Below are 10,669 nucleotides of genomic sequence, written 5' to 3' on the forward strand. Positions count from 1 at the left end.
TGGAAACAATTTAATAGTAAGGTGTGTACTTTTTTTCAATTTACTTTAATGTGTGATACATGTTGGTGAGGATGTGAAGTTCTCATCTCACTGAGATGATCTCAGCCACCGAGATTTCCCAAAAGTTCCTACTAAGTAATCAGAATGTTTGATAAAAATGCTAATTTTTTTAATCCAACCGGCTGAAATTTTACAGGCTTAATGTAGTAATTGGAAGTACATAAGCCTCCATTAACGTGAGGCATAAGAATTTAAAGTCAATTTTCCTTTGGGGGTGATGAGGTGGGACAATAGAGATATTGACTTTTGTCAACATCAGACGTAAGAGTTTGAACCTAATTGATCATTAGGCACAAGGTTAGGCCACCATCAGGGGAAGAATTCGTGGTAATCGTGTACTACTACGAACTAAGCCTAGCACAGATTTTGGTTTCTTGAGTGGGAATGCTCCATCCCCATGTCATATTTGGAAGAACAGAGATTCCTAATGCAACTTTAATAAGCATCTGTCAACAAGGTAGAGTGGCTAGTTTCTCCGGCATCTGTGCTTAAAGTCAAGGCCATGCCTCTAGAACCTTGGTGTCTCTGACGTTTGGCTTGAAGTAGCATCCAACAATAGCAAAATTTCTCTCCCTTCCGTCATTTATCTCATCATAGTAGTTGACATATATTCATTTTTGTTTGAATCAGATAACATAAAACAAAGAAGAGTCTGTTTCCAAACTTCAAGTCCTGTTGGTTTGTTCAAAATTTCAAAATAAACCTAGTTGCCATATTTCTGGTTTTAGGTATATCAGAGCCATATATAGGAGAAAGACCAGGGTTCTTCACTTTCTCCCTCAACTTTCTCTGAGAGACATGGCCATTTTCTCAGAACGAGCAATTGTGCTACTCTTCTTTCTTTCTTCTCTTATCATCCATGGAAGCCCAAAGCCTGACCTCTTCTACAGCCTTTGTACTGAAAATGGCAACTATGAACCCAATAGCACTTACCAGTATAACCTCAACCTCCTCCTCACTTCCCTGTCGTCAAATGCTGCAACACTTAACGGCCGCAAATTCCACAACCAGACGGCAGGCCAAGCGCCAGACATGGTATATGGCCTCTACCTATGCAGGGGGGATGTCACAGACGCAGTATGCCAGAACTGCGTCCAGACTGCAAGTCAAGAGATTCTGACCAAGTGTCCCAACAGAAAAGAGGTAATCAGTTGGTACGACCAGTGCATGTTTCGGTACTCCAACCGATCAATCTTCTCAATAATGGAAGAAAGGCCAAGTGTGACTGGGTCTAACGAATTGGAGATGGAGGACCCAGATAGGTTTGATCAGATTGTGAATGAAACCATGGTGGGTATGATTGAAAAGGCTACCTATAATTCTTCTGAGAGAGACATGTTTGAGACTGGAGAAGCAAAATTTAATGCGTCCACCAAGATATATGGTTTGGCGCAGTGCACACCAGATTTATCCGGCAGCGATTGTAGGAGGTGCCTTGAAAATATTTTTTCTCGTATTCCTAATTGTTGCTATGGGAAGCAAGGGGCCAGGATTCTAGGACCAAGCTGCAACTTCAGGTACGAGGTGTACCCTTTCTATGGAGACTTTGCAGCTGCTGCACCGCTTGCACCTTCACCTCTGTCACCTCCAGGTAATAATACAGCTTCTGAATCTAAGCAGTATTGGTTGATTCGTTTCTCTACTTTCTTCGAGGCATCTCCATCATAGAAGACCGCTTTTTTAGTCCTTTCTATCAGAAATTTTGGCAAAATATTTTGAACTGTGACAGTCCTGACCATGTCTAAAAAGTATAAAGATTATAGAACTTGAACAGAGACAATGCACCATGAAGTAGGTGATGATAGAAGAGAAACTACGTGATCTCACTGTTGTAGTGTTGTGTGCATTAATACCACTACAGACAAAGCATGCTACTTCAGCATCCATATATGGCCAACCCAGCAGTCATGGTTTGCGTTTTCTTGTCCAGTCTACAAATATTAAATGTATTAAACTAGTTAAGCTTTGAATCTTTGTTACTTCCTTCTTTACAAGCCAGAGTTCAATATAAATTGACACAAAATGGTTATAATTTCTCCATTGAGCTGATTTTTCTCATGCATCCATTAAACTTAGAACTTGAGTTTGATGGTTAGGGAAGGTCATATTTGCAAGCAAGACAAAATAAATACCTTAGAATTCTGTTTCATAAAAATTGGTAAATGTGATTTTAGATCTAAATATTTTAAATATGCCAGCTACAGAGCCTTCCAAGAGATATTTCAAAGTAGAATTGACTGATTTTAAGATTTTCTATATCATACTCACATCATGAATGATACTAATAAGGGATTAAACAAAACTACTCTTTTTTTTTCCTCTCCTACTTTTAACCATTGGCATGGATTCTAAATCTATCCTCCCTAAGCCTGACGATATTTCTTCATCTTGTATAGGTAAAAAGGGAAACTCGTCCCGGCTTCTAATTGTTATCATTGTTCCAGTTGTGGGCACAGTGATAATTTTTGGCTTCCTCTACTCTTGTTGGCTAAATAGGAAGATGAGAAAAATCAGAACTGGTATATCATTTACCCTTGGTGAATTAATTAATGATCTTTTATACCTATTAGCCGTACATTTGGGGAATTTGAATCTATTGTTTTACTTGTATATGATGACTGTTGGGTGTTATGGGAAAAAAAATTACTAGTTTTTTTTTCTCTTGAATCTGTTCTTCCATAAGTGTACATTGTGCATTGAATTGAATTCTTGGTGTGTTGCGAAAAAGAAGGAAGCAAAAGTGACTCCACGCCAAGTGCTTTTGGGGAAGATAGTCAAAGCATGGACTCGACCATGGATTCACTACTCTTTGATTTGAAGACACTTAGAGCTGCCACTAACAACTTCTCTGATGCTAATAAGATTGGTGAAGGGGGCTTTGGAGCTGTTTACAAGGTAAGGACGCTGGTGTGTTTACAAGGCTTGAATTGATTTCAAGATTAATTAGAGTATGCTTAACACTAACATGGTGAAGAATTCTCAGGGTCTACTTTCAAGTGGACTAGAGATAGCTATAAAAAGGCTCTCAAGAAATTCAGGGCAAGGGACAGAAGAATTCAAGAATGAAATTGCATTACTTGCTAAACTTCAACATAGGAATCTTGTTCGCCTTTTGGGGTTTTGCTTGGAAGCAAAAGAGAAAATACTCGTCTATGAGTTTGTGCCCAATAAAAGCCTCGACTACTTTCTATTTGGTCCGTGTACCTTATATTTGCTTTCTATATGTGCCCAATAATTCAGAAAGAAGAAAAAGGCTCTGCTATACATCATCAGAATATGTGCACACATACACATACTGATGATGTATAGCAGAGCCTTTTTCTTCTTTCTGAATTATTGCACTGTGTCTGAACTCCATCATTAAGCTCTAATGCTTACATTTGTTCGAATGAATGAACAGATACTGACAAACAATCACAGTTGGATTGGCCTACACGACACAAGATTATAGTGGGTATTGCTCGAGGACTACTTTACCTGCATGAGGAATCTAGGTTGAAGATCATTCACCGTGATCTTAAAGCTAGCAACATATTATTGGACTCCAAGTTGAATCCCAAAATTTCTGACTTTGGCATGGCAAGGATTTTCTTTATGGAGCAAAGTCAAGCAAATACAACGAGGATTGTAGGGACATAGTAAGTTTCAGAAAATTGAATCTGTTTTACATTTCTAATCCAATAACTATACATGCTTCCAACCCATCAACTCCATCAAACTCTTTCGAAAACAACGTATAAATTGTAAGCATTAGAAGTGAGCAAACAAAATTATTCTTGATTCCAACTTCTTCTCCCTGATATATGTCTGTTGTGTAATGCAGTGGTTACATGTCTCCTGAGTATGCAATGCATGGACAATTTTCAGTGAAGTCAGATGTGTTCAGTTTTGGTGTTTTGCTTCTAGAGATACTAAGCGGCAAGAAGAATAGTTGTTTCAACAACTCAGAGTGCAGCCAGGACCTTCTAAGCTATGTTAAGTATATGCTACATGACCCTAAAGTAGTTCTTCTGTTTTACTGTTCGATAGTATAGATTTGTGCTCAATACATGCATTTGATGAATTATTGCAGGCTTGGAGACAGTGGAAGGATCGAACAGCTCTGGAACTGATAGATCCAATTGTGGGAGGAGAGTATTCAAGAAGTGAAGTAATGAGATGCATCCATATTGGGTTATTATGTGTTCAAGAAGATGCAGCTGACAGACCCACAATGGCATCAGTAGCTCTCATGCTAAACAGCTATTCTGTTACTCTCCCTTTGCCTTCAAAACCCGCCTTCTTCCTTCATTCTAAAAAGGAATCCAATCCATCCACCAGCAAATCTGTATCGATGTCCGTAGATGAAGGGTCGATCACTGAAGTGTATCCTAGATGAGAATGCGAGAAGTATGGACAAGTTTCAGGCCTGATAAGGAGAGGGGTTTTAAGGGTGGCAGTATAGGCCACTTCGGTGTATGTTAATGGACTGGTTTGTGATTCTTGTACATGGTGTGAGTGGAATGTTAAGAATACATATGTGCATTTGGAGAATTGAAGAAAAGGAGAGGAGTAAAACAGAGGACGTTGCCAAATACATAAGAGGATGGAAGAAGGTGAATGATGTTTAATTACTGCGTGTTATTTCGAATCAGTGAATCAGCAAATTTTCGTTTCATTTGTTATAATAACCCAAATCAAATCACCAACTTTTTCGAAGGCTATGCTACCATATCATGTTATTTCCATCATCATAGCATCTATCATTTGCAATTTTCCTTTATGACAGTATTATTTTAGTAAAGGCAAATTGGAGTTGTAAACGAAGGTAATCATCCTTATCTTCAAATTACATTGGTTGAAAATTCTTAAAAACCTTCTTATATTTTGATATTATTTTAATAAAGGCAAATGGAAGTTATGAAGGAAGGAAATTAATAACTTTTTTTTGAGAATTAGTTACGAGAACATCATCCAAATTATTAAAGAGGTAATGATGGATTTATTATTATTTATAAAAAATGATTTTATTTATAAAAAATTTAAGTTACCAAATTGATACATATGAAAGTTTGCATTTCAACCTCTTAAAATGTTTTAAAATCTAAATAATTAAATAAAATTATTAATGATATAAACAAATAAAATCAAAATACAGAGAACGAGTTAAAACTAAAATGCTCCATAACGAAACTCAAATTACATATAGAGTATAGCTTCATAGGTGATCTCTTACAATATATATGAAATCAATAGCATGTATAGTCGTGGATTTACTTACCTCCATTTGATGTATAGAGGAAGCATATATACAATGAGTCAGCGATGTCTTGTGCCATGTACGACGTTTTTATGGCATTTCATGGAATACAATGATTCTAAAGATATTTTAAGGCAGAGAAATTATTTTCAATGTTTGGCAAAATAGTATATTTTATTGGAGACTCAGCATTTTTCGAGTGGCCCAACAAGGACTTTGAGGGGAAAATTTAGCATTTAAAAAGAAGTTTTCGAAAGAAATTGGGGCCCTCTTGCTTGTACTGCTCTCCAACATGGTTTGGTTTGAAGTATTAGTAAATACAGATACATCGGTATTTGAATTTTACAGATATATCATAAATATAAGAGAAATATCTGACAAAAAATATTATTAAGACGAAAATGATTCAAAATTCATAAAAATATTTAGAAAAATGATAAAATAAATAAAATATACATGTTAGAATTATTTTCTAACTGTAATTGACATATATATGGTCAAAGAAAAAAATATCCATAAAGATAAATTAATCTTAATAATTTATTATTTATCTTATCAAATTAATTTTAATTTATAAAATAGGGCTTTGTTCAAACCATATGGTGTGATGAGTGTATGCTTAGGTGCTAACAGTTCCATTTTCTCCAAAATGGAGGAAGACCCGACAGAGTTTTTATAGATTTTGATAAGCAGCCTGGTCACACGGATTGTTTCTGGTTCCTCCAAAATGTTTGCCATGGAAAAAGTACGGGTCACGCCCTTTAACAATACATATGGGTTGGTACAATGCACTCCGTAGCTGGGGATAAGTGTGTTTGGTGGGTTTATTGGAAGCTTCTTTCAGGAACTATTTTTGGGAGAGTCCGTGTTTCTCCGCCAAGGACAATAAGTGATTTTTTTATTTTGTAAAAATATTTTTAAAATTTTGTCAAATAAACTCTACGAGACTTAGAATGCATTTACTAATGTTAATATCTCAAGTGGGTTTAGTAAAACCGTTCTCCAAAAGTGTATCAGAAAAAAAATAGTTTAACAAGTGTTTTTTTAAGAAGTATCATCAATGTTTTCAGAACCGGACCAGTTATTGAACCAAAAAAATTACCAGTTCATAGTTCATTAGTCGAATCGGCGGTCGAACTGCGATTGAACTAATAAATATATAATTTATATATCATATAAAATTAAAAATAATTATAAAAAATTAAAAATATATAAAATTACAAATTTTAATAATGTTTAATTTTCATATTTGGTATATTAAATTAAATGATAAATTTTAATGTTTTAAATTTTATTAAATATAAATATGTAATATTTAAGAATGAAGATATATTTAATATGAAAAAATTTATAATATTTAATTTTATCTTTTTGTCTTTGCATTTTTGTGGACCCCGCATTTCGTGCTCAATGCGTTTCCCACTCGATGACGAACTCGATTTTTATTTGAAAAATTGATTTTTATTGATTATTGAAAAATGACTTGGAGTCGCCACTTATTTTTGTTTTATTTTTTAAAGGGTAAACAAAATAAGAAAGAAAAACCCTAAGCGTGACTCCTTATTTTGGAAAAGGTGATCTATGAAAACCGGATCGGGTTCGGGGGTCAGGTTACTTATCGGGAAGGTACGACAAAAACCGTAGCACCCCTCTAAGTCCCTAAAGTCGGGTCTCTACTACTAAAATGAAGCTGACATGGCAATCAATGAGAAAAACAATGAATACTCAAATCAAATCATGCACATATGAGTATCAGAATATGCAATAGAGGATAACTGAAGTGGAAGTGGATGCGTACCTGATCAGCAAACGGCAACGCGCTATCACAAAATGAGATTAGTGCATAGTAATGAACATAAAGTATGTCACTCATGTCACCAAAACAGATAAAGAAGCACCAATAGCACGCATGATATTTCATTCAAAATTCATTTTTATTTTAAAGCAAATTTATTTGATGTAGGACCCCCACCAAAGCCCGTTTATTTTTGCATGAACTAAATCCGTAAATTCCATCATTAGGAATTACAAAATTTGATTCTTGCTTATTTTAAAACATTTTAAAAAAACAAAAGAGATGTGAAAATGGCTTGCCAAGAAGAAGAGTGGCAGCAAAATTTTATTGGAAAAATGGATTTTTGGAACCTAAGAAAAAAACTAAGGATGAAAAATGGATGAGTTTGAAATTATTTTAAAACAAACTAAGATCTAGAAAATTATTTGAAGAAAGGGATTTAAAAGAATATTTTTCAAAATTAGAGATGGTGAAATGGGAAAATGGCACTGTGGCCCAAAGGTGGCCATGCACCATGCAGAGAATAGAGCCATTCTGGAGGATAACTCATGCTACTGCCTCTTATTTCAATGTGGGGAACCCAATTTGAAAGGCTAGGTCAATTTCAGAACTTGCAGTCTTCCAGCTTCTTGACCACTTCTGAAATTTTGGGGCCATGAGCGGGCAAGTGTAGAGTAGATAATTGAGTCACTTCCCTGGTGTCATCACTCTTCGCTTCCTTCTGTCTTGAAGCCTTCCAATTAGCAGCCAAGGATGAGAATATCTGTGACTAATACCAACTCGGTCAACAAAGGAAACCCACAATTCTTTATATGGATCCCCTTAATATGCTTGATTGTCAGCGGTCTTTCTCAAACATTCATGATCAAATTTAGTAATATTCAAAGGAACCCGTTTCCCTTCAGTCATCTCCTTCTTTACATCATCTGATTCAATAGTCGATTCACCTGGACTGCCACAAACAACCTTTTCAGTCTCGGGTTCATGTTTTATCCCATTCCCTCATCATATGGGTTTAAAATGTTTGCCTTAGTATTATTTGTTGCTTCCTGTGAATCCATTGCTTCTTGCATCACTCGCCTCGCTTTACAGCATGTGAAGTCCTGTACTGCCACTGGAGCCCATGCTAAACTGGTTATGGATGGCTTGATGTAGTTGCTGCCGAAGATGAGATGAGTGAAGGGCCCCTAAGTTAAATCCATCAGGCCGTCCCATAGGAAAATGCTGAAATTGCATCATAGACACAGCACTATCACAAAGTTATTCTTTCCGGTGAGGGTGATTCGCGCTTGACTTTCCAGCCGGGTCTTGTAATCAAAAACATTTATAAAACCTATGACCTTATACTGGCGTAGCAAAGCTACTATAGTATAGCAGTTCTAGGGTCGAACTCAGGGATGGGTTTTCACTCTACCAATGATAGACTCTAAATTAGAAATTGATTCTGATGATTTCCTTTAGCACAAACTTGAAATTTAAAAGAAAATAAAATTGTTTTGAAAGTGGTGATTTAAACTAAACTCACATAGAACTAAGTAAAAAGTGGAAGAAAGAAAGTCTCCCGGAGCTGAAGGTTACTAGGTTCAAGTGCCAGATGCAAAGTGGAAAATTCCGGATTTTTCTCCTCGCATTGGGGATTTAACCTATAGTTATTTCCCGAACCGGTATAGGTTTGACAATGAAGATTTAATCCATAAAAAGTCATTAGAGATGGTAGTCAAGGTCCATTAATGACTTAAGACACTATGGACTATCACCTTGAATCACTTTCCACTGGCTCGTACATGATAACTAATGGACTGATATGGATCTAGCAATAAGCATCCACAGAGACCTTAAGCTTACCATGTATTGGCCAGTCAAAGTGATCCTAAGGGATTTAAGGCAAAACCTTGGCTTTAAAAGCCATTTATGGACTCCAACCACCTGAATTCAATGCACGGAAACTTTCCACCTTTTAATCTGGACTTTTCACCTAGCTTCCTTCACTCCAAGAAACTAAATGTTTAGCCTCTCATCCTCCGGGAAAACATCCTCAGAGGGTGTTTGGCTTGCAAGAAAATAGAAAATAGAAGAGAGAAAAAATAAACAAAAGAGATCTCTGTATTTCACTCAGTATCAAATTTTCATTGGTCTCCTGGAGAAAACTCCCCGAAAGATAGATTTTCAGTGATTACAAGAGAATTTATATAGGAAGGTAATTTTACCCTTCCTTGGATACTTCCTAGCTAAGGAATTACATGAGTGGTTGAATACAAGGAGAAAATGGAAATTTAAACACAAAAATATCAGAAGAAAAAGAGTCGGCAAAAATATCCAATTTTCGCACGCTGAGTTCCAATTTCGCATGTTGGTTTGAGGTGTGCGAAATTTTCGCACAGTGGACTGAGGATTTCGCACCTTAAACAGTGGTGTGCGAAATTGTCCCTCAGCTTGATGCAGTTGTCTTCCGAAGTCCGTATCTTCCTCATTCCAGCTCCAAATCATACATGGTTTGAACCATTGGATTCTTGACTTTCTGAGCTTCGAAATGGTATATAGAATGTAAACAATGGACTTCGGGAAGTGCTCCAAAAGTGCACTAAAAGACTGCAGCTGTGTCCCCTGTTTTCATCCCCTGTTTTCTTCTTCTCCATTGTTTCTCCCTTGTAAACTTTGAACGACTAAGGCAAAGGATTATGAGGCTCCATAGCTTGATTTCTTCAAAAATCAAAGCTTCCAAAAGCTTTGCCATGAACTATAAATAGCTCCCCCTCATTCTTAAATTGCTTTGGTGAGCATAAAGCTATCAAAAAGCACCAAAACTTAACACAATTGTTAGAAATCTGATTGCAAGGGTCCCTAACATGTTAATCGAGTTAAAAGGTAATAATTACTACTCAAGGGTGTTTAAAAGAGCTAATTACAAGCTACAAAATAGCATGTTTTGAGTAGTAATCAGAGGGTCCATAGGAAAATCAGTATTTCTACCCTTAAATCCTGGTAATACAAGAAAATCTTCATTCTGGATACTGAATTCTCAGTTTTGATGGACAACTCCAATGCTTCGTTCCACAGAGAACCCAACTATCCTTGAAAGCTACCAGCAGAATTAAGGTGAGCGGTCAGTTGGGGAAAATCATCTGTGTCAAAAGGAACATTCTCATGGACACTCAAATCCTTTAATGATGCCATGGAATTTGAATGATTATTCACTGCTTGGACCTGGCTTTGAGATCGTAGCCCTCCCACAGAAGAATAAGAATTTCTGGATATAAATGTCACCTAGTGAAAGAACGCCACCCATTAATCTGCTAGTTTCTTGTGTACCCATATTCCCATATTCATTTTGAATTGACATCCTGAGAAAATGTTAACTCAATTGGTAACATAACTTCCTCAACAGTCTTCTCAGTCAAATCAAAAGCCCCACTTACATTTGTTGTCTCATCAAGTGAATTCACTTACTTTGCTAGCCTCTTGGCCATGGATGGAGACAAGTGCTTTCAATTGAGCCCGTCTGAATACTGCTTCATTATGACTAAGTACCAAGTCTAGGATCTTCCCAATTGGATGGCAAGTCATCATTAAAATAC

General features: G+C 36.4%; 1 protein-coding gene across 1 annotated transcript; it reads left to right on the plus strand.

Annotated features, from left to right (window-relative positions):
• Nucleotides 1–741: 741 nt before the first annotated feature.
• On the plus strand, nt 742–4,297 carry LOC100259667 (cysteine-rich receptor-like protein kinase 10). Its single transcript, XM_059740343.1, has 6 exons — nt 742–1,676; nt 2,455–2,569; nt 2,806–2,955; nt 3,044–3,254; nt 3,461–3,698; nt 3,884–4,297. Exons 1-6 carry the CDS (start codon nt 859–861, stop codon nt 4,092–4,094), a joined length of 1,743 nt encoding a protein of 580 aa, XP_059596326.1. The 5' UTR covers nt 742–858; the 3' UTR covers nt 4,095–4,297.
• The last annotated feature ends 6,372 nt before the right edge of the window (nt 4,298–10,669 follow it).

Source organism: Vitis vinifera, chromosome 10 (assembly GCF_030704535.1).
Source record: "Vitis vinifera cultivar Pinot Noir 40024 chromosome 10, ASM3070453v1".
NCBI lineage: Eukaryota > Viridiplantae > Streptophyta > Magnoliopsida > Vitales > Vitaceae > Vitis > Vitis vinifera.